General features: G+C 32.2%; 3 protein-coding genes across 3 annotated transcripts; 2 read left to right on the plus strand and 1 right to left on the minus strand.

The window, feature by feature from the left end:
• Positions 1-1,136: 1,136 nt before the first annotated feature.
• LOC107936725 (bet1-like SNARE 1-1) lies at positions 1,137-3,082 on the minus strand. The gene is made up of 5 exons (XM_041097969.1): positions 2,881-3,082; positions 2,251-2,398; positions 1,632-1,688; positions 1,479-1,538; positions 1,137-1,323 (listed from the first exon to the last, which is right to left on the minus strand). Exons 1-5 carry the CDS (start codon positions 2,892-2,894, stop codon positions 1,234-1,236), a joined length of 369 nt encoding a protein of 122 aa, XP_040953903.1. The 5' UTR covers positions 2,895-3,082; the 3' UTR covers positions 1,137-1,233.
• Positions 3,083-10,581: 7,499 nt separating this feature from the next.
• On the plus strand, positions 10,582-13,150 carry LOC107936746 (deoxyhypusine hydroxylase). The gene is made up of 7 exons (XM_041097970.1): positions 10,582-10,887; positions 11,296-11,429; positions 11,532-11,767; positions 11,852-11,990; positions 12,096-12,222; positions 12,466-12,584; positions 12,679-13,150. Exons 1-7 carry the CDS (start codon positions 10,731-10,733, stop codon positions 12,709-12,711), a joined length of 945 nt encoding a protein of 314 aa, XP_040953904.1. The 5' UTR covers positions 10,582-10,730; the 3' UTR covers positions 12,712-13,150.
• Positions 13,151-14,824: 1,674 nt separating this feature from the next.
• LOC107936733 (LOB domain-containing protein 16) lies at positions 14,825-15,824 on the plus strand. The gene is made up of 2 exons (XM_016869485.2): positions 14,825-15,291; positions 15,364-15,824. Exons 1-2 carry the CDS (start codon positions 14,992-14,994, stop codon positions 15,697-15,699), a joined length of 636 nt encoding a protein of 211 aa, XP_016724974.2. The 5' UTR covers positions 14,825-14,991; the 3' UTR covers positions 15,700-15,824.
• Positions 15,825-24,575: the final 8,751 nt, after the last annotated feature.

Consider the following 24,575-nt stretch of genomic DNA (forward strand, 5'->3'; position numbering starts at 1 on the left):
GTTTTTTCTAAAAATAGACTCATTAAGGATTATAACCATATAAATTATAACTCATAATAATTTTTGTACAATTTTTAATGATTTTCCAAAGTCAAAACAGGGGAACCCGAATTCATTCTGACCTTGTCTTGCAAAATCTATTATATCTCATGATTTATAATTCCATTGATTAAACTGTTTCTTCTATAAGAAACTAGACTGAATAAGATTTAATTTCATATTTTATTCATCCTCTAATTCGATCTATATAATTTTTGGTGATTTTTCAAAGTTAGACTACTGCTGCTGTCCAAAACTATTTTAGTGTATCATGTTAATTACCAGTTTTCCCTAAACTTTCAATAAATGATAATTTCATCCCTGCTTAATTAACCTCTCAATTGAGCTGATTTTTCTCAATTAACACTTTATCCCATCACTTTAAACTACTTTATAAGCTTTGGAAATCAGAATTTTAGTACTAGACTTTAATTCCAAACTTTTTCACAATTAAGTCCTACAAATCAATTTCTATTGAAATTACCTAATAAAATCATCTCATAAGCAAATTAAAGCTTCAATTTCATGCTATTTCATCATAAAATTCCAGCACATATTCATAGCAACTTTCAATTTCATTTATAAAATCAAAAACTAATGAATTTAGTAATAGGACCTAGTTGTAAAAGTCTTAGAAACGCAAAAATTACAAGAAAAAGGAAAGGATTAACTCACTTGGTGCAAAAATTATGAAAAAACAGCTTGAAGAAACCCTTAGGACGTTTTTGGCTGATGGGAATGCAGAAAAATAAAGAGGAATCTAGATAATTCCACTTTAGTCCTAACTTTTAAAGTAAATTTTGCAATATTCCAATTTTACCCTTAATTCACCAATTCTCCTGATTTTTCTCAGCTTATGCCGCCGAAAATATCTCATTTTGGGGTTATTTTCAATTTATGTCCCTCCTCATTTAACAATTGAGCTATTTAATCCTTCTAGTAACTTTTACAATTTTTTCAATTTAGTTCTTTTCACTTAATTGACTACCCAAATATTAAAATTTTCTAACGAAATTTTAATACCATATTACTAACACTTTAACAAAGGCCTATGTTTGATATACCAAGAAATCTTCATATAAACATACGAAAATATCTTACATGTCGGAAGCACATTTCAGTATCCATGTATAAAAAGGGTCTTACAAATTGTAACATAAAGTTCTCAGCTGTATCAAAAACACCGTAGACCAGCTACCTAGTAAGATAGTATATGAAAAGGAAAACAACCACAAAAGATGCCACCAATGTAAACATTCTTCTGCTTGATTTGGTCTCAAATACCTGAGAGGCAGATTGAATTCATTGTTATGGCATGAAACAGTTGATGTACTAGTTATCGACAATATCCATGCTCAAATATCAGTAAGAAATTAAAGCTGAAAGCAAAAGAAGTTGCACAAAAATCACAAAGGGAAAAAGTTATCTAGTTTACATACCATCTTAAACTTGTCCATAGTTCCTGAGAGTATTCCCCTAGATGCATCCATACCATTTCCCTACATGCAAACCATGTGCCATATACTAACATCAGCTGTGACAAAACCAATAATATTCAGAAAAAGACAGTTTTACTGCTGCTGCATACTTACCATCCAATCCAGCATGCGATTGTGGCTATCGACCTCCTCATGTATATCACCTGACAGCTATTGAAGTGGCATTTATCAGAATATGTTTGCATAACATTCGTGTTTACAGTAAAAAACAGAAGTTTCAGGACATAAATGTATGTTATCAGTTCCGTTACCTTGGAAGATATCATCATTTCATTTAACAAGTCACAGAATCAGGATTCAAGATTGAAATATACCCCTAACCATGACAAATCCTTAACACTTGAATAATAGGGAAAAAAACCTTCACCCAAAATAAAACACAGATTTCTCCAAAAGACTGCTATACTCGCAGGAGCTTATCACCTTTAATGCTCTTTAAAAATAGACTTTCAGGATCACCCCCTCCCCCCAGCCCCTCCTTTGCTTTGTCAAGGATACAACAGGAAGGAATAGGAACTAAAGAATATAAAAGAAACGTTCTGTCGCAAATAATAAAAGGAGTCTAACATCCCAAGACAAGGGTAAAATGCTAAAAGAACTCTAATTCGTTAAGTGGTTATATATGGCATCAATAGAAACAAACAATGAAACAATTGAACTAGTAATGGCATAAGATAGACGGGCTCCGTTCGGCAGCCACGATCAGACTTACTCTCTTCAGTAGATTGACTCTATCTTGCAATCCTTCCATTGCTCTTTCATTTTCATGTTCATCGATTTCATGTGAGTAAGAAGATGAGGCCCTTATGCCACCTTCCTCGATGCCATCAAAGAGTGCAACTCTGCTGTTACGCATGTCCCTGCATCCAAAGCGGACTTTTATACTAATTAGACAGTCAGAATAACTTCCTTCATATGAAGGATAGAATCCATAAACCAAGGTCATAATGAAAATTAACAATCAAAGTGCAGTCGTATCGTTCTAGTTATATGATTAGATAGGAAATTTCAGCTTTTAGAAAGATGGATGATTGAAAATTATGATCTATGAACGTAGCTATAATGGCAATACCTGCTTCGATCACAAGCCCTGAGAGTTGATAAACATAAACAAGAAACTGATCCTTTCTCAAATACAAAGCAAAATTTGATATAAATCGTGCGGAATATCAGAGTAATTGAAAAATCATATGGAATGGGGCAAGGTAAATGAGGCAAGGATTTCAAAAACAAAAAACTGATCAGATGCGAACAAATCAGGAACAGATCTAAGCAAGCGATTTTAGACGACCAAAGCATTGATTACATTAAAGAAAAATGGCAGAATGAAGATTGAACTGACCTTCGAGGATTCATGGTTCTTCAAAATAGGAGAATCAAAATCTGTGTTTGAAAAGGAAGATGGACTGGATTTCTTTCCTTCCCGGCTATGGTAGCAAAATAGTAAGATATAAATAAATAAATATACTGATTTGATGATTTACATTTTACGTTGCTGAATACTAAATAGGATGGTAAAACCCAACCAGATGGATTTTGGAAAGTGGATAGCTACTTGTCTTGTCTCCACTCCTTTTATTTATTTATTTATTTTAATTACAATAATAGGATAAAGTCCGAACAACAAAAGGTACTAGCACTACTCGAATCCAAGTCACACTTAGAGTCGTGAACACCTTCGACCATTAGCCATCACATAGGGTTCTCGACTCCTTTTATTATATGAAATAATCATTTTATTTTTATGTAAAAATGTAATAATATAATATAAAAAAAATTCATATGTTTTATATTTAAATGTTTTTTTTAAGAATTATGTTTAAATATTTTTTTTTAACTTTAAAAAAATTAAAAATATTAAAGATAAGTAAAAAAAATTAATTTGAAACGAAATGAGGCGAGGATGGATGGATGTATCGAATATTCATGAAAATGGTAGTAGTGATAGATTTAATAATATTTGCCTCGTCTAACTTTGTTGCCATCATTAACACTTAAACCTCATATATGTATTTTTTTGGTAAATTACAAAAATAGTCATTTTTTTTGTCTCAGGTTACATTTTAGTCACTTATGTTTGAAACGTTATGTTTTAGTCACTTACGTTATCGTGTTGTAACATTTTAGTCACTGAACCGTTAATTATTGTTAATGGTGTAACAGTAAGCTAACGTGGCATGTTAAATCATTATTTTAAACAAAAATTTCAGATTAAATTCTAGAATTGGTCCCCATTTTTTTTTGAGCAATTTAACTTTTTTCTTTTATGTTCTTTTAACTTTTTTTTTACATAATCCGGGCATTTATACTTTCTTAATTGACATAATCTTAAAATGACACAAGAAAAATATGTGTATCAAAGTAGACATCATTGTCAAATTTGGGGGCCAAAAATTACATTAGTCCTAAAACAAATTAACAAAGGATGAAACGTAAAGCTCATAATGTTATCATGCCTTAGTAGGCATCACAAATTTATAAATAACTTACACCACAACATTGACTAAGTATGACACACTTTAAATTATGCACGTTTTAAAATTATTTTCTTCAAAGTTTATGGGATTAAGCATTAGAAGGTGTCTTGGAAGATTAACTCTGATACCTTCTAATTTGTTTTTCTATCTTACAAATAACTTGAAACACCAACTTCGTCACCCAAATCATTTTCCTCAAAAATTGACCTCAATAATTGGTATTGTCTATAGGAATCCCTTTTAACAAAAGTCAAGGATTCTCTCACCAATCAAACTAGTCTAACCATCACAAATACTCAAAATCGTGAACCTAGATCATCACTCCAAACAACTACCTTCCAATCACTTTTAGTAACTTTAAGCACTAACCTTCCGCTTGATTAAGGCAATTTCAGTTTCTCATCTTCCTCGATTCATTATGTTTATTCAAAAATCTCAATAACCTCTTTCATTAACAACCAAGTCACAGTTACAACATCATAATTGTCGATTCACATCTTCAAGCTAATTTACTACTCGCAACAACCAAGCCCCCTTATTTGCATGTTCTAAGTGTTTCATTGTACACTTATAAGTATTACAAATGACCTGTCACACTCGCAGAGTACCACACTTCACGTTTATTTATTTACAATTTTCTCTGCTCGGTATACATACATGTGGCGCACAATCAAGTTGTTGGTGCCATTGTCGGGGAGATTTGTGTGTGTGATAAGTTGAATTGTGTTAATTTCTACATGCTTTGTTAGGGAGATAATTAGTGAAAGCTAGATTTATAGATAACGTTTTACTTTCTTTTGTGCACTACTTTTTTCTCTTTTGTTATATTATTGTTTATTTCTTTGTTTTAATTGTTTGAGTTTCTTGTGGCTAAAATTGCTCAGTGTATGAATCGGAGCAACAACAAGCTGGTCTCATTTAATCCCAAGCTAGAGAGGACGCTGAACAACATTAGACGAGGATTATTTCTAAAAGAGGATTGGCCATAAATCTATCCATCGAAGCATAGTCCAATTTTTGAGGACCCACTCTTACGAGTTTAGCGCTTCGAGACAAATGACACATCGCACATTGAGGGATTATGCCATGCTGAACTTAGATGTTGTGTGAGGTAGTATTTGTTAGATTTGGTGCCCTAAGTGTAGTATAGTGATCTGTAAACTTGTAATTTTTTTAACTAATTGGTTGATAAAATTATTCATGAGAAGACCAACATTATGCTGAGGCAAAAGAAGTTGAGTTGGCTAAGCAAAAGATCCAATGAGTTGACAAAAGCTAGAAGAAACACAAACAATCTTGATCAAACAAAAAGGTAAATAGAACACACTTTTTATTTTTAAAATCCATTTTTTATGAAGTGTGTTCTGTTTACCTTTTAACTAAATGAGTTGACAAAAGATCCATTTTTTTATTGATAACATTTAGTTAATCTTTGTAGACTTGTATTTTGATCATGTCACACCCCAAAAATGACAGATCCAAAAAGGTGAGTAAAGTATGTATGTAAATTATTTTGGCACTGTGGTAGTATAATCCGCTATTCTGGTAACTTGCTAGTGAGTTAGAGTATTGACGCATACTATCGTTAAAGTATCCTCCCATTAGCGGTATCTAAGGATTTATTTATAGGACGTCTTCAAGTGAAGAAAGAATACACCCAAGAAAAAGTACGCCTAGGGAAGAGCATGTCCTAGAGTATTGGATGTGCACAAAGAGCTTAGCAAGTGTATGAGAAAGCTGTAGGAGACTTAATTGTCTTTAAGATCATGTCATACGCTCCAAAGTATAGTACGTTCGGTTTGCATGAGCACTGTTCAAGTTGGTTTTTGTAATGGGATTAGTTAGGAGTCAATTTGATTGATTTGACCCTCTCCATGATTGATCAACAGTAAAGTAGATCTTCGCCATATTTTCTTTTACCTACCCCTAGATTTGGTGGGGAAAATCAAGGGGACCAAGGGTATATATATTTATTAAAGGGAGGGGGACATTCCAAATGGTTTTTCTTTCTACTCAACGTTCAGGTTCTTCTTTCTAACCTAAATGTTCTCTTCTTCTTCGTTAAAATAGAGCTAAGACCTCGTTATTTAACTTTCTAGTAAGTCTTATAGTCTTGTATGTTATAATTGTTGATTGTTGAAGAGTAAGGATGTTAAAAGGTGTAAGAACAGTAAGGTGTGAGTGGAAGGCCCTGCATGGGGGTCATACGTAGTTGAAACATTAGTAAACTATCTATAAATGGGATTCTAATGGAAATTTCATAATCTTTTAAGCAGTTGTAGCTACTGAATTGGGAAGGACAATTGAAACAGAAGCTCCAGGCCGAGGTAAAGGTAGGTCTCTGGTGACTCTCTAGACCCGTCTCATGCACGTCATCTTAAAATGATTCTTTACACAATTGATGTCCATATAGATGAGCATATCTTCTTTAGGAGTTGCAGTGCGTATGTATGTTTGTGTGTTACTATGAAGCATATGTATGCACGTATTGAAATGACAATGTGTGGTAAGCATGTATGGAAAATTATGTGTTGGGAAATAAGATTCTGTTAAGGGTATTGTTGGAAAACCAGGTTTTGAAAACGCGATTAAAAATAAATTTATGGAAAAATCAGAGTTTTAAAATTTATTTTCCAAAACAAGAACTTGGTATGATATCTAAAATAATAAACATTAAATCAAAATTGTACCTTTTTTATTTGTCTAGGATGAATGCTTCAACCAAGTAGTCTTATTTGCTATCCTTAAGCTCACATCTGTCGAGTCTGGGCTCGCTTCGAATCAGAAAACTTTTCACAAAAGTTACAAGTGATGTAATTTCGTAAATTCTCTAAACTTTTAGGCCAAGTTGTAAATAAGAAAAAATATCTCTACAAATTTTCTAAAATAATTTCTTCAATGAATTTTCTCTTTACAACTTTTTAAGTGTGTGTAAATAATGACCCAAGGCTCTCTTTATATAGAGAGTGTTTAGAGAGTTCAGCTATGATTAAACTTAGTCACTTTAATATTAAATTAATATAATATTTATCTATAAGATAAACATTAAATTAAATTTAATATTAAGATAATCACTTTAATATTAAATTAATAAAATACTATTAAAATAAGTATTAAATTTAATTTAATATTAAATCTATTAAAATATTATTGCTTTTGGAATAGTTAATTTAAAATCAAATTCTTTTGTATAGTCCCAGTAGGAGTGTAATTCTTCCTACTAAAGAACTGCCGCCGCCGATCATTTGATAACCACTGGAATGCCACCAGCACCCCCAAGCTGGTTTGGTTTCTGTCGGATCGGTCCGGGCCAGTGACGGTCCAACTGGTCCGGTCCAGCTGGTCGGCCCGATTTCACATACCAAACTCGGCTCGACTAGTTTTTGGGTCTTGGTCTCAATTTTGAGCTCTTGGGCCCAATTTATGATCTCAAGTCCAATTTTCAAATTCAATTATCCATTAGGCCAATTGTCTGACTTGAAAATTAATTTCTAAAAATATCATATTAATTTTAATTAATTCAATTTATTTAATTTTACTTGATCAAAATTAACATTTCTAAAAATCACTTAGATTTTTCAATTAATTTTTTTAAAATTCTTTAATCAAATTCTCTAGTTAAACAATTCTTATGATCTCCCAATTTAATTTCAAATCAAATAAATTGACTCAATTAAATTATTTCCAAAGTCATAGAATTTTCTTCTGATTCAAATGCAGTCCGATCAAACTTTTGTTGAGCTAGCGGTGAGACCAATCGGATATATACAATTAGGTTATGTCCAAAAGCATCTTTCCGATAATTTACAATTACTTAATCATAGAGTCAGTCCACAAGAAGTACCATGATTGAAGCACATGAGTTACATACACATGGTTAGTGACTAACTCAGGAGTTAAGTAAATCACACCATGAATGTCACAAGTGAATTAATTCACAAACAGATTCAAAATTAATTCATCTTGGGTCTAGTCCAATGTATCATTCTACCAATGAATACACCTATGTCTTTACCCGTAAAGCCAACTGCTCCGATAGCCAAGACTAGCCATCTCCTCAATTGGAATTGTAAACGACATAATAATCATTCTCAGTATTTGAATCAAATGCTCACTTTGATTCTTCTACAAGATTACAGACTCCTTTAGATTATCTACTAAAGTATGTTGTCTTTCTCGCAATGTAAACATTCCTACAGTGCCACCTATCATTAGTTTGAACTTAGACAATCAGTGAACTAATATTTTCTTGTCACAATTTTGCTATGCATGCAAAATATGAAAGACAGAAATATAAAAAACATAACAATGAAATGTGAAATTTATTTATTCATCGTTCAAATATATAGAAAATAATTACATGTTTACTACAATAAGGACACATTTCCCAATAGGTATGAGTGAAATCTATGTAAATGTGTCCATTATATTAACTGACTGATGCATGACAAAGTATGGTTGGCGATAAGGGGGGTTGGATAGAGTGTCGGGATAACATGTGATTATTTAAGCTAACAATATTGAATTTTAAATTGGACAAATTTAGATTATTAACTTTTATTATCATATCGAATTTGATCGGATTTTAATTTGGAAGGATGGAATCAATTTTTTAATTTTGGATAAAATTTAAAAGGACTATTGGTCCTTTACACGGGTTGGATATTAAAATCCTAATCGTATTTTGTTCCTTGTATTTAGTATGAAAGTTAATAATCTTTTGAGTAAATTACATCGATAGTGATCTAACTATTAGTAAATTCTTTTTAGACAATTGATTATTAAAATTTATAAAATCGTCACTTAATTATTCATATATTTTTTTTACCACCAGTAGTTAAATAGTCAATGCGAAGATAGCATGGAAACTTTTAAATTCAGCATAAAAATAAATTAAACTCTCAACGTTTACAAATTGTGTTAATCTAATTTTAATTATTAACAATTTAACCCTTAATATTTATACATTACCTTAATTTATTATATTCTTTACATGAAAAAATAATTCAACTCACCATGTGTAAATTACAAATTAGAACAAAAACCTTTTTTGAATTTTTTTTATATTTTATTAAACTAAATAATCTTCAACTATGGTTAAATTAACGGAGTGAATAGTTTTTACTTTTGAGTAATTGAATTAGGTATTTTTTTTTTCAAAATTTGGGTATTTTATTTGTTGTTGTTTTTCAATTTTCCACGGAGTCAAACACAGGACAACATCGCAAAGGGATGAAGTGACAACACTTTAATCTCTCTCATTTATTGACGAAATCCATGATTTGAAGTCTGCTCCAACAATTAATAACTTGAGTTTATTCACAACTTTATCTGAACTAGAGGTGTCCATGGGTTGGGTCGAGTTTGGTCCAAGCCCAACCAAAAATTTTAGGCTCGTTTTCTAGGCCTAAGTTTTGCTCGAAAATGGGTCTAAAATTTTGCTCAAGTACAATCCGGATGAAAATACTAAAACCCGGGCAAGGGCTACCCGTATTAATTGTTTATATAATTTTTTAAAAATATAATAGATCAAAAATACTAAAAACATTAAAATAAATGTTTCCCAAAAAATTAAAAATAAATTAAAAAATATGTATACTTAAATAATACTAAAATAGGTGCAACTTGACAAGCAAATGCCTCTAAAATAGTAACAAAGTTAACAATAAAACAAGAGTTATACAATATCCAAACAATAATAACAAAATAGTAGTAACATAATAGTGAAATATTAGCAAAATAATAAAAAATAACATTTTTTTACATATTTGGGTTGGGCCTAGCTCGGACAAAAAAAGTCTTACCCAAAGCTCGACCCATTTTCTAAACGAGCCTTATTTTTTGGCCAAGCCTATTTTTCAGATATATATTTTTACTCAAACCCTCCCACTTTTCAGACAGATTTTCGTGCTGGGTGGTCTGGCCATGGATGGGTCTAATCTGAACTCTAGCTCCCCGATATGTTAATCTTATTCATTTGTCAGACTTAGCTAAACGTATTGCATCTTCAGGTCCAAACATTGATGATTTCAAATATGGTTTTCATTTTTCCTCTTAATATTAGGTTAAGTGAACAAGTGACGAGATTCTTTATGTTTGTCGAAGAGGGTAACGATAATGACAACAACAAAAAAAGCAGCTCGCAGGAATTAATGTCAAACAATTCAAGCTTAAATCTTATAAAATTGGAGAAGAATAATCTCAATCATTAAATTTTTTATGTAATGGTGAGAACAGAGCATTAAGAGAAAAGAATGAAAAGGTAAAAATTATGATATTGGGTGTTTCTATTTTTTGATTTTTCTATCAAATTTAGTTAAAATATTGTTTTTTTAAGCTTTTTCGATGAGATGATCATAAAAAAAATGCAATAATGGACTAAAATGCACAATGTTTAAACATAAAGAGCTAATTTTTTGAGAATTAAAATTAGACCAACATAATGTATGAAAATTGAGGGTCAAATTTTTTAGTATATCAATTTTAAAAGTTGCCAAAAAAAAAGAAGAAGATAAAATCGAATAATGGAGTGAGGTTTTACAATTTTTCATAGTTAAGTGACTAAATAGTAAATTTACTAATAGTTGGTGACTATCAATTTAGTTTACCCAAATCTTTTTCCCTCTTAACAAAGAATCCTAGTCCCCAGACCTCGATTCGCGTCGTTTCCAAGCCACTTCTCAAGGGTCCGCCAACTGATCTGCATCGCCCGCTCATGTGTTCCTTGGTCGACGGCGTATCAGCATCCGACATGGAGAAATTTCTATGCGACCGGTTGCTTGACCCGACACAACCCATATCCGAGCGCTTCCGAGCTCTCTTCTCCCTTCGCAACCTCAAAGGCCCTGCCCCTCGCAACGCTCTCATTCAAGGTCCATGCGCTTCCTAATTTTACAAATCTCTATTCGTCTTTTTCTTTTGTTTAGTTTCTGCCTGAGGATATGTGTGTTTTTTTAAGTATATATATAATTAAGTAATGCTAAACAGAAGAGTAATTACTTCAATTTTTTAGTACTTTTTTTCTGATTCCGTTTGCATCATTTTATTTGGAGCCAAACTAATGTAGAAAATGCATAGATAGATGGGAATTAGTGTGACTTGATCTGGGATAAATTCTATGGTTTAGTTGCAATAATTGATTATATATTTGGAAAATCCCACAAAATAAAACGAGTAAATGGTAACTTTATCAATGAATTAATAATAGTAAAATATTCTGCTCTGTTAAGTGTTAACCATACTGAATAGTCTAATCTTTGTTGCAATCTATGTTCTTGCAGCGACAAGGGATTCATCAAATTTGTTGGCTCATGAAGCTGCATTTGCATTGGGTCAAATGCAAGATGCTGAAGCTATTCCTGCTTTGGAAGTAGTTCTAAATGATCTTTCTTTGCATCCCATCGTTCGTCATGAGGTTGGTTCATGTTACACTGTTGTTCTACGGTTATGTATTGTATTTATCTCTGTTCTACAATGGCTGTTTTCCTTCAATTGTTCATATGTTATTGTGCTACAGGCAGCTGAAGCACTTGGTGCCATTGGTTTGGAGAGTAACATTCCTCTTTTGAAGAATAGTTTGGTTCTAGATCCTGCTCCAGAAGTCCGTGAAACATGTGAACTGGCTCTCCAGCGAATTGAGGAGTTAAAATCCGATGGTAGTGATGACAAATCATCCATGACAGAAAAGTCACCCTTCTTGTCAGTTGATCCTGCTGCACCAGCTTCATCTCATTCATCTGTTGATAAACTTAGGTACTCTCATTATTGGTGATGGATGCAACTTTAAATTTTCCATGTTATTGTTTAGGCTATTTAACAATGTTGTCTAATATTAAGGGAGGTGCTGTTGGATGAAGCAAGAGGCATGTATGAGAGGTATTCAGCTCTCTTTGCTCTTCGGAACCATGGTGGAGAGGAAGCTGTTTCTGCCATTATTGATTCTTTGGGGGCCAAAAGTGCTTTGTTGAAGCATGAGGTTTGACAGTGTTATTTTAATCAATGTCTTAGTCTTTATGCAACCTTAATGTGTTTCCTTTACAACCAGAGGGATCTTTATGTTTGTCAACTTGCTACAATGCAGGTTGCTTATGTCTTGGGTCAATTGCAAAATAAAGCTGCTTCAGCTGCACTTAGCAATATACTCAGGAATGAGACTGAGCACCCAATGGTTAGACATGAAGCTGCTGAAGCTCTCGGTTCCATTGCAGGTAATGACTATGTGATGCTAATAGGCCGACATAAACTGCTTTTTCTGTGAGGGTTGATAATGCGACTTTCATGGGCCAATTTTTGTTGTCGTAAGGGATAGGCAATAAGTACTGCTGAGCAATGAGATCTGCTCTCTTTTTTCACTTTCTTGGATTACTACTGTGGCTTATGAATATTTCATCTTTGCTGTTCTGACTTCTTGGGTTAGTCTAATTGAATTCCACATTGTGCCCATGTTGTAGATGATCAAAGTGTAGCACTTCTTGAGGAATTTGCTAGGGATCCTGAGCCCATTGTCTCACAGAGCTGTGAAGTCGCTCTTAGCATGCTGGAATTTGAGAGAGCAGGAAAATCATTTGAGGCATGTAACTTACAGTTCTAACTTAAATCAAGCATGATTGTTATTTCAAGTCTTTTATTTCTGATGATGACAATCCTATCATTTTTGTATGCAGTTCCTCTTCATGCAAACTCCTGTGGTGCATTAGATCTGGTTAAAACATGAGCTAGGGAAAAGACAGAAGCTGAAACACTAAAGTACAACAACATATAATCATCTTATTTGGGCAAAATTTTCTCCATTTTGCCGCAAATTACAAAATTTTCACCACAGGTAATGATTATATTGTCAAAAAAGCCAGAAGACAAATACCGAAAGAAATGAAGTTGCAAAGTTATTGTAGATGTCCCTTTTGTTTAGAACTTGAAAGAAAGGGAACAACCCAAAGCATTTGTTTCTGCTTTAGACTTTTCAAAACCAGTTTGTTGAAAAATGAAGTCAAAACTGTGATGTGGTGACAGAGGCTTAGCTAGCGAGTGAGGAAGATGAAGTCAGAACTATGATATTTTGTATGCAAAACTCCATTTTCCTGTGTTAGGGAATGATGAACCTTTTATCTTAGTTATGCTTTGTGTTTTCTTGGCTGACATTGAGTCTTTGGTGGTGTTTTTCTTTGCATGTTGTCATGTTGATGTAGCTGCATGGTTGTTCTTAGGCCATTTTTTCTTATGGTTCCAGCTGTTTTGGTTGGGTTTAGACTTTTTGGGTTGATTGATATAATTCCATGTTTGCTGTTCATGGCTGATGCATACATACATTTATCTATATATTATATCGCATATCTGTGAACTCTAGCATATGAATGGTATATATAATATAAATTGTTGTGTGGTGTAGAAAGCTTTTCATATGCGTAAAATTCGCAAGGAAATAACGTGTATGACAATAAACATTGAATCAGACCCTTTTACCGACCAAAAAAAAATGACCCCAAAGAGAATGAAATGAATCTGGTAATCATATAAACAAAGATAAAGATTGTTATTAATAGAGTAATTTTATAGACAGGAGTTTAGGCAGAAGAGCACTAAGCAGGTAAATCAAAGTCAAATTTACAGGTTCCAAACACCAACAAAAGCTAAAGAATCTCCTTCTGCTTCATCTTCTCTCAACGAGAAAAGCAGCCATTATGATTTCATTACTTGTTATTCTTTTGACCCTCACTTTAGCTTTAAAATTTTCTGTTCATAAATCATACTCTCTCTTCAGATAGATATTATATAAAATTACTCGTAATGAATCTTCAAAAATGTTGATAGGTCGTGTGGCAATTAGAGGAGCGCCTACAAAGCGACAAAGTCAAAGGGCAGCAGTTCCAAGGTGCGGCGATCGGCGGACTATTTTAGAAAAGAAAAATGAAAAGCTTTGTACTAAAAATCATCTAAAACACTACCAGATACCTAACTTCTTGTATGAAATAAATGAGAAGCGGCTAGTTTAATGTAAACTTGCATGCAAAGCACTTCATTGAAATTCAGTTTGAATCAGATTGGAATGAGTCGATTTGGAAAATGGTATTCAACCGATTAGATTAAGAATCGATATGAATCAGTTAAACTGACATTATTTTTATTTTTTAATTAAACCAGTTGGATGGCAAACTTATAACCTAAATTATTCGTCAACAATTCAATTTTAAAAACATTATTCAATCTCTTAAAAAGATTTATTTAATAATCCTTATGGAACTCTATTCTTTTTCGATAAAAGTATCATGGAGGTCCTTATACTGGGAGTCAGATTGCATTTTGCTCTCTTTACTCAAAAAATGGACAAATTAGTCCTTATACGTTAGATCAAACATCAAACTAGTCCTTCCGTTAAAAATTCATCCATTTTTATTGTTAAGAATGAGGTACATGTGACATGTTATGTATAACTGTTTAGTTATTTTGTCAGTCACGTTAATTTTTAACAGTAGAAATAAATGAAATTTTCAACAAAAAATATCAGTTTGCTCTTTGATTTAACGTATAGGGATTAATTTACCTATTTTTTTAAATAAATGAGACAAATACAATCTAACTCTTAATATAGGGACTCCATTATACATTTACCTTTTTTATTTTTTTTTTCAATTAAATATAAAGCAGTCTAAATAAGATAGTAAATTGGTCTAACCCATTAAAATAATAAACCCATGTTGCATAAACCATTATTAAATGTCTCCTTAGACACCCTACATGATGACCATCAATGTCCCCCCATTCACACTTCTTATAAGACTACCCCCTTTTGTTGTGCCCCTTAAGGATCTCCTCTCCCCCTACCCTAAACCCCAAAACCCGATTTTTTTTGGCACTATTTCCTAGTGTACTCGTGTGCTTTGGCAAATTTTTAACATATTTATATCACTTATCCCTGATCTCCAGCTACTTCTCTGCATTTTGTTTTCTTTTCTGTTTTATCCCAAACTAGTTCACTTGCCATGGCATCATCTGGTAGTACTGCCACAGGACCTGGTTCCCCTTGCGGTGCATGCAAGTTTTTGAGACGAAAATGTGCCACAGACTGTATATTTGCACCTTACTTTAGTTCAGAGCAAGGTCCTGCAAGGTTTGCAGCCATTCACAAAGTGTTTGGTGCTAGCAATGTTTCCAAATTATTGTTGCACGTCCCAGCTCATGATCGTTGTGAGGCGGTTGTCACCATTGCTTATGAAGCTCAAGCAAGGATTAGAGACCCTGTTTATGGTTGTGTTGCTCATATTTTCGCCTTGCAACAACAGGTAAAATTATGGAAGCTCCCATTTGATCATCTCTTAACAGTTTAAGAAACATATGCAACCATTTTTTTATAGGTGGAATGCCAGCAAGCTCAATTAATGCAAGTCAAGGCTCAACTAGCTCAAACTGGCATGAATTCAAATCACATCAACGGTACTCAGTACTGGCAAGGACACCTTTCTGGTTTATTCCCTTCATTTCTATCTTATCCAAGCAGCTCCAACAATCCAATTTCCCCACAAAGCTCTCTTGATTCGGTTGAAGTTGAACACCACACAGCTCACAACATGAATATGCAAGAAATACAAAGCTTACAAGACTTTTCTTTCCATGGTTATCCTAATAAGACACCATGTGATAGTGATTTGGGTGAGCTTCAAGCAATTGCCCTTAGAATGATGAGAAACTGATCATGGAGTTTCATGCTGATGTTCTTTTTTTTTTCCCCACAACAACTATGTATATAAAATTTAAGCCTCACCCAAATCTTGATTTCCAATAAAATAAACTAGAACAAAAAAGTTAAGCCCCAACACAGGGTTGTTCTTCAGGTTTACAACCTGTCCACCATTGTAGACATTAATCAAAGACTCATGTCTGCAAGCTCATCACATCCCATTTATAATTTTGCAAAACAAGGAACATGTAAGCTAAGCTAAGTTGGCATAGAGATAACCTTTTTTTCTATTTCTTGCATTACAACAACTATAAACAGAAAAAAAAAACTAAGCTGAAAATTGCATTTGTTGGACTCCATTACTTGCACTTAGAAAAAGGGAAAAAAAAAGGTATAGTAATTATTCCAATGATGATTAATTAAATTGGAGGTGATTGATGATTAGTTGAAAGTGAGCTCAATGGAAGGGAAAAAGAATAGCCGTGACATTAAAGAAACAGAAGAAAAGACAGAACTTAACTGAACTGGATGTATAAAATATGATTAAAAACTTTGAAAAGAAGAAAAAAAAAAGAGAGTATGGTCTGTTTCTTTGACAGTCTCGTTCTTAAAAGAACAAAACCCCATGTTATAAGTATATTTTTATATTTTTCTTTGTTGAGAGTTAGACAGTGACAAACGCTTCCAACTCTGATCTTCGTCAAAAGATCAGTGAAAAAGGGTGTTGATTATTGAGGTTAATTTGTTTTTTTCCTAATTCTTATTATGACGGAATTAAGTATTAATTAAAAGAATTAATGAACAGTATATGGTGGATACTACTGACTTTTATTTTTATTTAGTTCACAAACAAAAATTGAGATTATTTTCTTTTATCATTAATCTCATTATAAGTTGTTTTTTATACAATACTTAGAATTATTCATAGTCTCTCCTCAACCTTTAAATAGAAGGATAATGCGCTTCAGCGCATTCGAACCCACGACCTTCTATATTGACAACAAGATCAATACCAATCAAAGAAAAACATTTTTGTATGAAGTTCGTGGGTTTAATTTAATATTAGAGGTTAGGGATAAATTTTAAAAGTATGAATTTTGATTTAATATTATACATGAATTATTATTATTATTTATTTTATATATAAAATTTTGGTTTGATTTAATTTTCATAAAACAATAACATAATTATTGATATAACATTATTTGACCAAAATTCATATGTAATTTTGAGGTTTATATCCATTAATTATGTTATAATCACAATTATAATTAATATATTTGCATAGTTGTAAGTAGAATTAATTAGCATAAAGCACAAATAGAATCATAATTACAATCAATACATCTGTATAATTATGACAAGGTTAGAATTAGTCATTATAATGCACAAACAAATGTATTGATAATTGAAATATATTTAAATTTAGACTAAACCATAAATTGATAAATGAAATATATTAGAATCTAGACTAGACCCACAGATGTTAGGGTTCAAACCAAAAATATATATAGACTAAGAATTCACACATGATATTTACACATAAAACTTGAACTAAAAATTTAGGTCCGTTTGCTAGGCCTGGGCCCGGCCCAAAAAATGGGCCTAAAATTTTACCCAAGCTCAACCCAAATAAAAATGTTAAAATTCGAGTCCAACCCAGGCCGCCCATATTAATTTTTATATTATTTTTATATAATTTTAAAATATATATAATATATCAAAAATACTAAAAACATCAAAATAAATATTTCCCAACAAATTGAAAATAAATTTTTAAAAATATGTATACTTAAATTACACTAAGGTAGATGCAACTTAACTAGCAAATATTTCTAAAATAATAACAAAATTAACAAATGTTTTTAAAAAAACAACAAAATTAACAATAAAATAAGTTTTATACAATATCCAAACAATAACAACAAAATAGTAGCAACATAATAGTAAAATGGTAGCAAAATAGGGAGAAAACAATAAGAAAATAATATTAAAAAACAAAAAGAATAGATTTTTTGGTCATTTAGTGAATTCGGGCCGGGCCTGGGCAAAAAATGCCTAACCCGAGGCTTGAGCTATTTTTTAAACGGGTCTTTTTTTTATCTAAGCCCATTTTTCGGACATATATTTTTGCCCAAATCTTCTCACATTTTGGGCAGGCCTTCGAGCCGGGCCGAGTGACCCGACCCATGAACAGGTCTAGTAGTATTCTAGGTTACAATGCGGAGGAAAAAAAATGAGGTTTTGGGTTGAAAATAAACAATGTCAAAAGAGTTAAGTCGGGAAGAAAAGGAAAAAAATTATAAGACTAAGCAAAAAATTATAACATGTATGTGAATTTAATAAGATTTTTGGTGCACCTTGTTTTAATAGGAAACAAAAACAAAATAGGAAAGATATTAAGGAACTCGTTGTTGGGTGAGAGGGGCTTTCAATTATCTATCTTTGATTTGGGTATTATTAATAGGATTCGGAAAATTATTAAAGAAGCTAAAGACATTTAGAGAGATTAGTAAGGCTTTGGGCATCCACTTTAATGTTACTAGAAATGGCATCATTAGTTGCTTTAGAAGGATGGAAGAGGAAGACTTGTGTAACAATTTGTTTTCAGTAGTGTTGGAAACGACAGTTTCAAAATCTCATTTTTGATGTCCGAGTCCATAAATATTAAATAGTGTAAAGGTTAATTAAAGTTTGGTCCATTAATTTTGTCAAATAGATAGTTAATTAAGGTACAATGATTAAATTATAAAAATAGTAAAAGTTAATTGTTATAATTTTTTAATTAACTGAAGGACCAATTAAGCAATTGGACCCTTTTTAAGTCGCCAAACGGTGGTGGATGAAAATAAGCATCCACCAATTTTGCTAATTATGCTTAAAGTAGCTTAATTAAGTTTTAATAAAAATATAATAAAAAAGCCACAACATTTCTCTTCTTTATCTTCTTCAACAGAAGCAAAAAGAAGAAACTTTGGGGTACAAAGCTTCAAACTTTCGGCTAAAGATTGGTGAGTTCAATTTAGTCTTTTTCTTGTAATTTTTATGTTTTTGAGGTCGTGGGAACTTGATTTAGTTAACCTGTGTACCAATTTGTAAAACTGTTAAAGTTTCTAAAAGTTTCTATGTAATGACTCCTAAGTCAGGGGTGTTGAAAAGTGTGGTTTCAGGACCATATTTCAATAAACCGAATCTGTAAATATTTTTATTAAGTATTTACGAAATTATGTTGGAAGTGAATTGAATTTTAGATAGTTAATTTTGTTGAATTGGTGCTTAATTTTAGTATGGGAACTAAATTGTGTAGATGATAAAAGTGGGAAGTATTATTAAAATATAAAGTAAAACAAAGCTAAGGGATTTATAATGCAATTATACCTATGCCTTTATAGTAGTGGACGGTCATGAGTAAATTTATTATGTATGTATGTTATATTTATTATAATTAACATTATTATAAGATATAAAATTTTATTATAAAAAAATGATGAAATGAAAATGAGATGGGAATAATATGAAAACAAATAATGTAGTGGGGGAGAAAGAGAAATAAATTTTAGATTTTCATTTCTTACTTGTGGAAGGTGGAGAAGAAGAACAAGGGTGAAACAGATTAGGGTTTTTTATTTTTCAAGGTTCAATTGATTAGTCAATTTAGTCTCTTTTCTTGTCATTTTTATATTTTTGGAATCCCGATACCATAAGCTAGTCGACCCATGTATTATTTTTTGGTACTACTTAAGATTTTAGATGATACCATTGTTGAGTAGTTAAAGCTTTAAGGACTAATTTGATAGAATTTAAGGTTAAAAGTGAAAAATGACTAAATTGTGAAGTAATTGTTGATTTTGAGCAATAGGGACCAAATTGTAAAAATTTTGAAATTTAGGGGTAGAATTGAGAAATATGGAGTTGAATTTGGCTTAGAGTGAACTTGGTTTAAAAATTTGGGGTTAAATGTGAAAGTTAGGTTGGTCCTGATTTTAGGGACCAGATTGAATAAAGTGCATAAGTTATGTAAATTAGCAATTAAATGTGAAATTGTTTGTATATTGATTATATGTATGATTTATTTATTTCTGTAGCTAACGTCGACCTGGATTCCTCGAAAAAGAAGGGAAAAAACAAGGTCGTCAACGAATGGCTTAAAATCTACGGTTTGTGTTTCTATAATCTGAACTAATTTACATTTTGTTGCATATTGTTTTGTTGTTCGTGGTAAGCATTGAGGTGAGATTTCTTGTTCAATTGAGCTTAATTGAATCAAATAAAGATTATACAAACTCAATTGTGTATATTTGAGAAATATATGTATTTTTTAAATGCATGAATTGAATACAAATATATATTAGGATACTATGGTTGTTATTCATTTGAATAAGTGTATATATATGTATATGTTCAGAATAAATGTGGATCAAAAACATTGGTTGGTATTAAAATATGAAACGAAAACCATATTAACTGTTTGGACTAAGTCGGATATGGATGACATGCCATAGGATAGGAAGAGTTCAGGGTTACTTCGACTACAAGTCGATGAGGCACTGAGTGCCAATTTACTTTAGTTAAACCAATGAGACACTGGGTGTCAACTCATTATAGCGTTGGGTGCAACTATTTGCTTCGGATTTATCCAATGAGGCACTGGATGCCAAACTGGTGTGTTGGTTGGGTCCATGTATCCATCCGAGTCCAAGTCGTGTTAATAGGGAAAATAAATGGTAATTTGAATTATTAAATTAATATAGAAAATATTAGTGAAGTGAAAATGCTATTAAAATAGAAAATGATGGGAATGAAATGTGTTTTTGGAAATCAAATGGGAAATGGATATGCATGAGTTGCGTTTGCCATGTAATGGTATTTGTAAAATGTTTAAAGTAAAATAATGTTTGTATGGGTTTGTATATTTGAATTGATATTAATATAAGTTTATCTAATTTTATTTTGAGCATGTAAATGTATTTATATTTTGCTTTAATGTTTGGATTATAGAAGTTGTAACACCTCAAACCTGGCCTAGATGTTATGGCCGAATCTGACGATGTCACATGGTAGTGCTTTTTGAAAAATATATCGTCGCTAAATCTCCTTTTCTACTTAACCATTTTTTTCATTACCTTATGTTAATTTCAAATCATGTCGTTCGTTTTCAAAACATTATTCATTTACAAATAGTTATTCAATTTTAAAATGTTTTTTTATTGCAGAAGCTTTTAAACAGTTTGCGTATTCGTGGTATTTTTGATAAAACATTAGTTTCATTTGAAAACCCGAGTTTTACCTAACACTAGCAAATTTAAATCATAAAACCGTATAAAATCCAAATTTAAACTAAAATCCGTAAAGGCCATAATTACAACAAAATACTCCCAAATAAAAGTAAAATCATAAATAGGTAATAAACAATGTAAAAGAAGTCGTGTGGCCACCACTGAGTCCTCCGTCGCACCGATCCGCCTATATCTGCGGATTACCTGTACAGATTAAACAGAAAGGGTGAGTTTAAGTAAACTCAGAGTGTAATCCCCATACAAATGAACAGACAGTAAACAGATAATCACAGTCTGGGCTTAAGCCATTTTCAGTATCAATATCAGTCCAGTTTGGGCCTTAGCCCATCTCAGTACAAAAATAGTCATGCAATAGGACTTTAGTCCATCACAGTATCAGTAGCAGTAACATATATGTAGTCACAAAAATCCTACCCATCTAGCCTCTACACTCCAACTCCGTCCAACCCTACACTCTATGTGGGGATATAATCAACCCACCCATCCCTACATTCCAAGTAGTACCGAATGTGGCACTAGGTAGTAGTTTGCAGCTGAGTTACCAGTAAATTAGGCTCAAGGCCTTTCAGTACACTTCTTCCGAACAATATAATCCCCCAAACCAATACAATGCAATATACAAATATGACATGCTATAACATAATATCATGCATGTAAACAGCGCATACAGTATCAAATCAGTGGGACATCATCATGCTTAATCTTATTAGTCATACAGTCATTTCAGTCAATTAGGGGTCTAGGTAAGCTTACCGACCCTACAGTAGGTCCATAGTCGACTCGGGCGACCCATGCAACCTTAGCAATAAAATAGTGAAAATCGGCCTACAAGCCCATCATGTTCACCCATGTGGCCCACATGACCCAAATTGGCCTTGACTTCATGATCCATTTTAATGTAACACATGCTAGTTAATTATTCATATGTGTTTCCACTATTTACTTATATGATCCTTCAAAGCTGTCTTTGAATTCTGAATTATTTGTATCTTATGCTACAGAATTCTGAATTAAGATCCATTTGATGTCTTTGAAACTAGATTCAAGTACCTTTCTACCATAAAATTTCCAGAATTATTGGTTAAGCCAATAAGTAGAGTAAAATCTTTAAACTTACCACTGTTCTGCTGTCTGACAGCTTCGACTCTTCTTTGCTAAAAATTAGTTATCTCTTAGTAAAAAATTTGGATGATGTTTCCATTTATTTCTATTGAAAATATACTCATTAATAGTTTAAACATGTAAATTTTAACCCCTAATTATTTTTCTCCAATTTTTGATAATTTTCCAAAGTCAGAACATGGGAACCCAAATTCATTCTGACCTTGTCTCACTAAGTTTATGATAACTCACGATTTACAATTTCATTACTTACACCATTTCTTCTATGAGAAACTACACTCAATAAGATTTAATCCCATATTTTTTTCATCCTCTAATTCGATTTCCACAATTTATGGTGATTTTTCAAAGTTGGCCTACTGCTGCTGTCCAAATAGCAAGCAGTTTCGGCTTTTCACTGAATCCCTTATTTTTGTGTTTCGGGTACACACCTGATTTCGATTTAAAGCTAAAGCCACCACGAGCACTCCAGAACCTATATTAGACAATTGGAAACTCAATATCAATCACTTAATCTGAATTACTTACAATAATCAATTCCCAAAACTATCGACAACCTTACCTCACTTGAGCAACCCCGATTTTTTCCACAATCACAGCATCAATTGGGATCTACCAGCCCCTTGATTTGCACCTAATCAGAATATGGCTCACATCAAATGAAGATTCATTGAATAATATAGATAATAACTCACTTACCAACTTACCAAATGACACAATCACACGTTTACCCAAATGGTGAAGAAGGAAAAGAAAAGGAGAGCTGCCATGAGATTTTCGGCAGAGATAGGATCAAAAAGAAAAAGGAAAAAGGTAGTAACACGGTGACGAAGAAAAGAACAGAGAAGACACGAAAGAATCAACAGAAATTCGGCAGGGAGTCTTTTACAAAAACGTCAGAATTTGAGAAAGCCAATATTCTGAGAAACAAAATTAATCCCGATTCTGATAACTCCCTTATCCAAGTCTCCTTAATTATCTCCATCAACCTCTCCACTATCAAAATTTTAGTCCATCTCAAACTCTCACATGACACAAGCAGCAAAATAAATCCCTTGTTTGTACAATGATTCAAACTTAAGACCTCAATCATAACTGACACTCCACTTAACCACCAGACCAGTAGGCACATTCTGTTAATAATTTACCAACAACTAATTAAGAACCCACTGACTAGAGATAGGGATTTATTCATAAAAACAAAAATTTGCCCAAGCTAAGGCTTGAACTTGGGACCTCTCAAACACTCCCAAAACACATAACCATTAAAGCTAATAAATATTTGTGTCAATTAATTATAAAAACATAAACATGTATTTTTTGGGGAGTTACAGAAGTATCACTGAGTTACTCAGCATACGGTTTTATTTTATGTGCGCAGATTAGGTACTATCCGATTCACTCGTCAACTTGTCATCCAGCGAAAATCCCGTACTCGAGTGTTGTTGATGTTTTGTTTTGATTTTTGGCATGTACCTAGGAAGTCTTTTAAGACTTTAAAGCTCATTTTGTATTTAATGGTCATTTAGTGATTTGGTTGGAATTATATAAAAATTATGTGTTCATATATGTAGTAGAAATATATATTAAATATGTTATGTGTATGTTTTGAACAATGATTTTATGTGATGCAACTTTAGATAGTATAAAGTTAGACAAGATACTTATATATGTTATTAGGGTTAGGATTGAACATGTCTTGGTGAACTATTCATTGGATATTTGATAGAACTCTTATTGTGGCATTTGAAATATGGTAAGTTAGAGATATGCATGGTGTTTGAGTATGTGAATTTTGAATGCTATTAGTTAATGTGAAAAGTGAGATTGATTTGAATATTGAATTGTGGTGTCAATAAGGGCATATTGGTTAGACATTAAGTGTTTAAGTAGATTATATTATTGTCTTTTGCTTGCTAGGTAAATATGGCATGGTATAAACTCTTTAAAGATGAAATTTTACCATTTGGATATTAGGTATCGATATTTTGGCATCTAGTATCGATACTTGAACATATGAACAGTTTTAAAACAAACAGAATGCCAAAATAGTAGCGATTTTTATTTAAGTATCGATACTTTTTCATAAAATATCGATACCGTAAAATAATTATCGATACCATTGGTTTACAAAGAAAACAGAATCAAATTTTGGTATCGATTTTTAGTGAGGTATCGGTTTTGTATCAATACCACCTATGAATTTTCAATATTGACCTTTAACTTTCATAATTTTTCAATTCTAACTTTTTATATGATTGTATTGTGTAATTAGGTCCATGTAGAATTCTAGATTATAATGTGTTTGAATATATATAAATTAATTATAATTAATTGGATTTTCTTTTAATAAGTTAAGTTTTGGTTGATTGTTAAATTATGTTGTAACATCTTATTACTCGAGTCCGGCGACCGGGTCAAGTAAGGGGTGTTACATTCCATTGATGATTTCTTGATGAAATTGGTGTTG

The sequence above is a fragment of the Gossypium hirsutum genome, chromosome D07 (assembly GCF_007990345.1).
Source record: "Gossypium hirsutum isolate 1008001.06 chromosome D07, Gossypium_hirsutum_v2.1, whole genome shotgun sequence".
Classification (NCBI taxonomy): domain Eukaryota; kingdom Viridiplantae; phylum Streptophyta; class Magnoliopsida; order Malvales; family Malvaceae; genus Gossypium; species Gossypium hirsutum.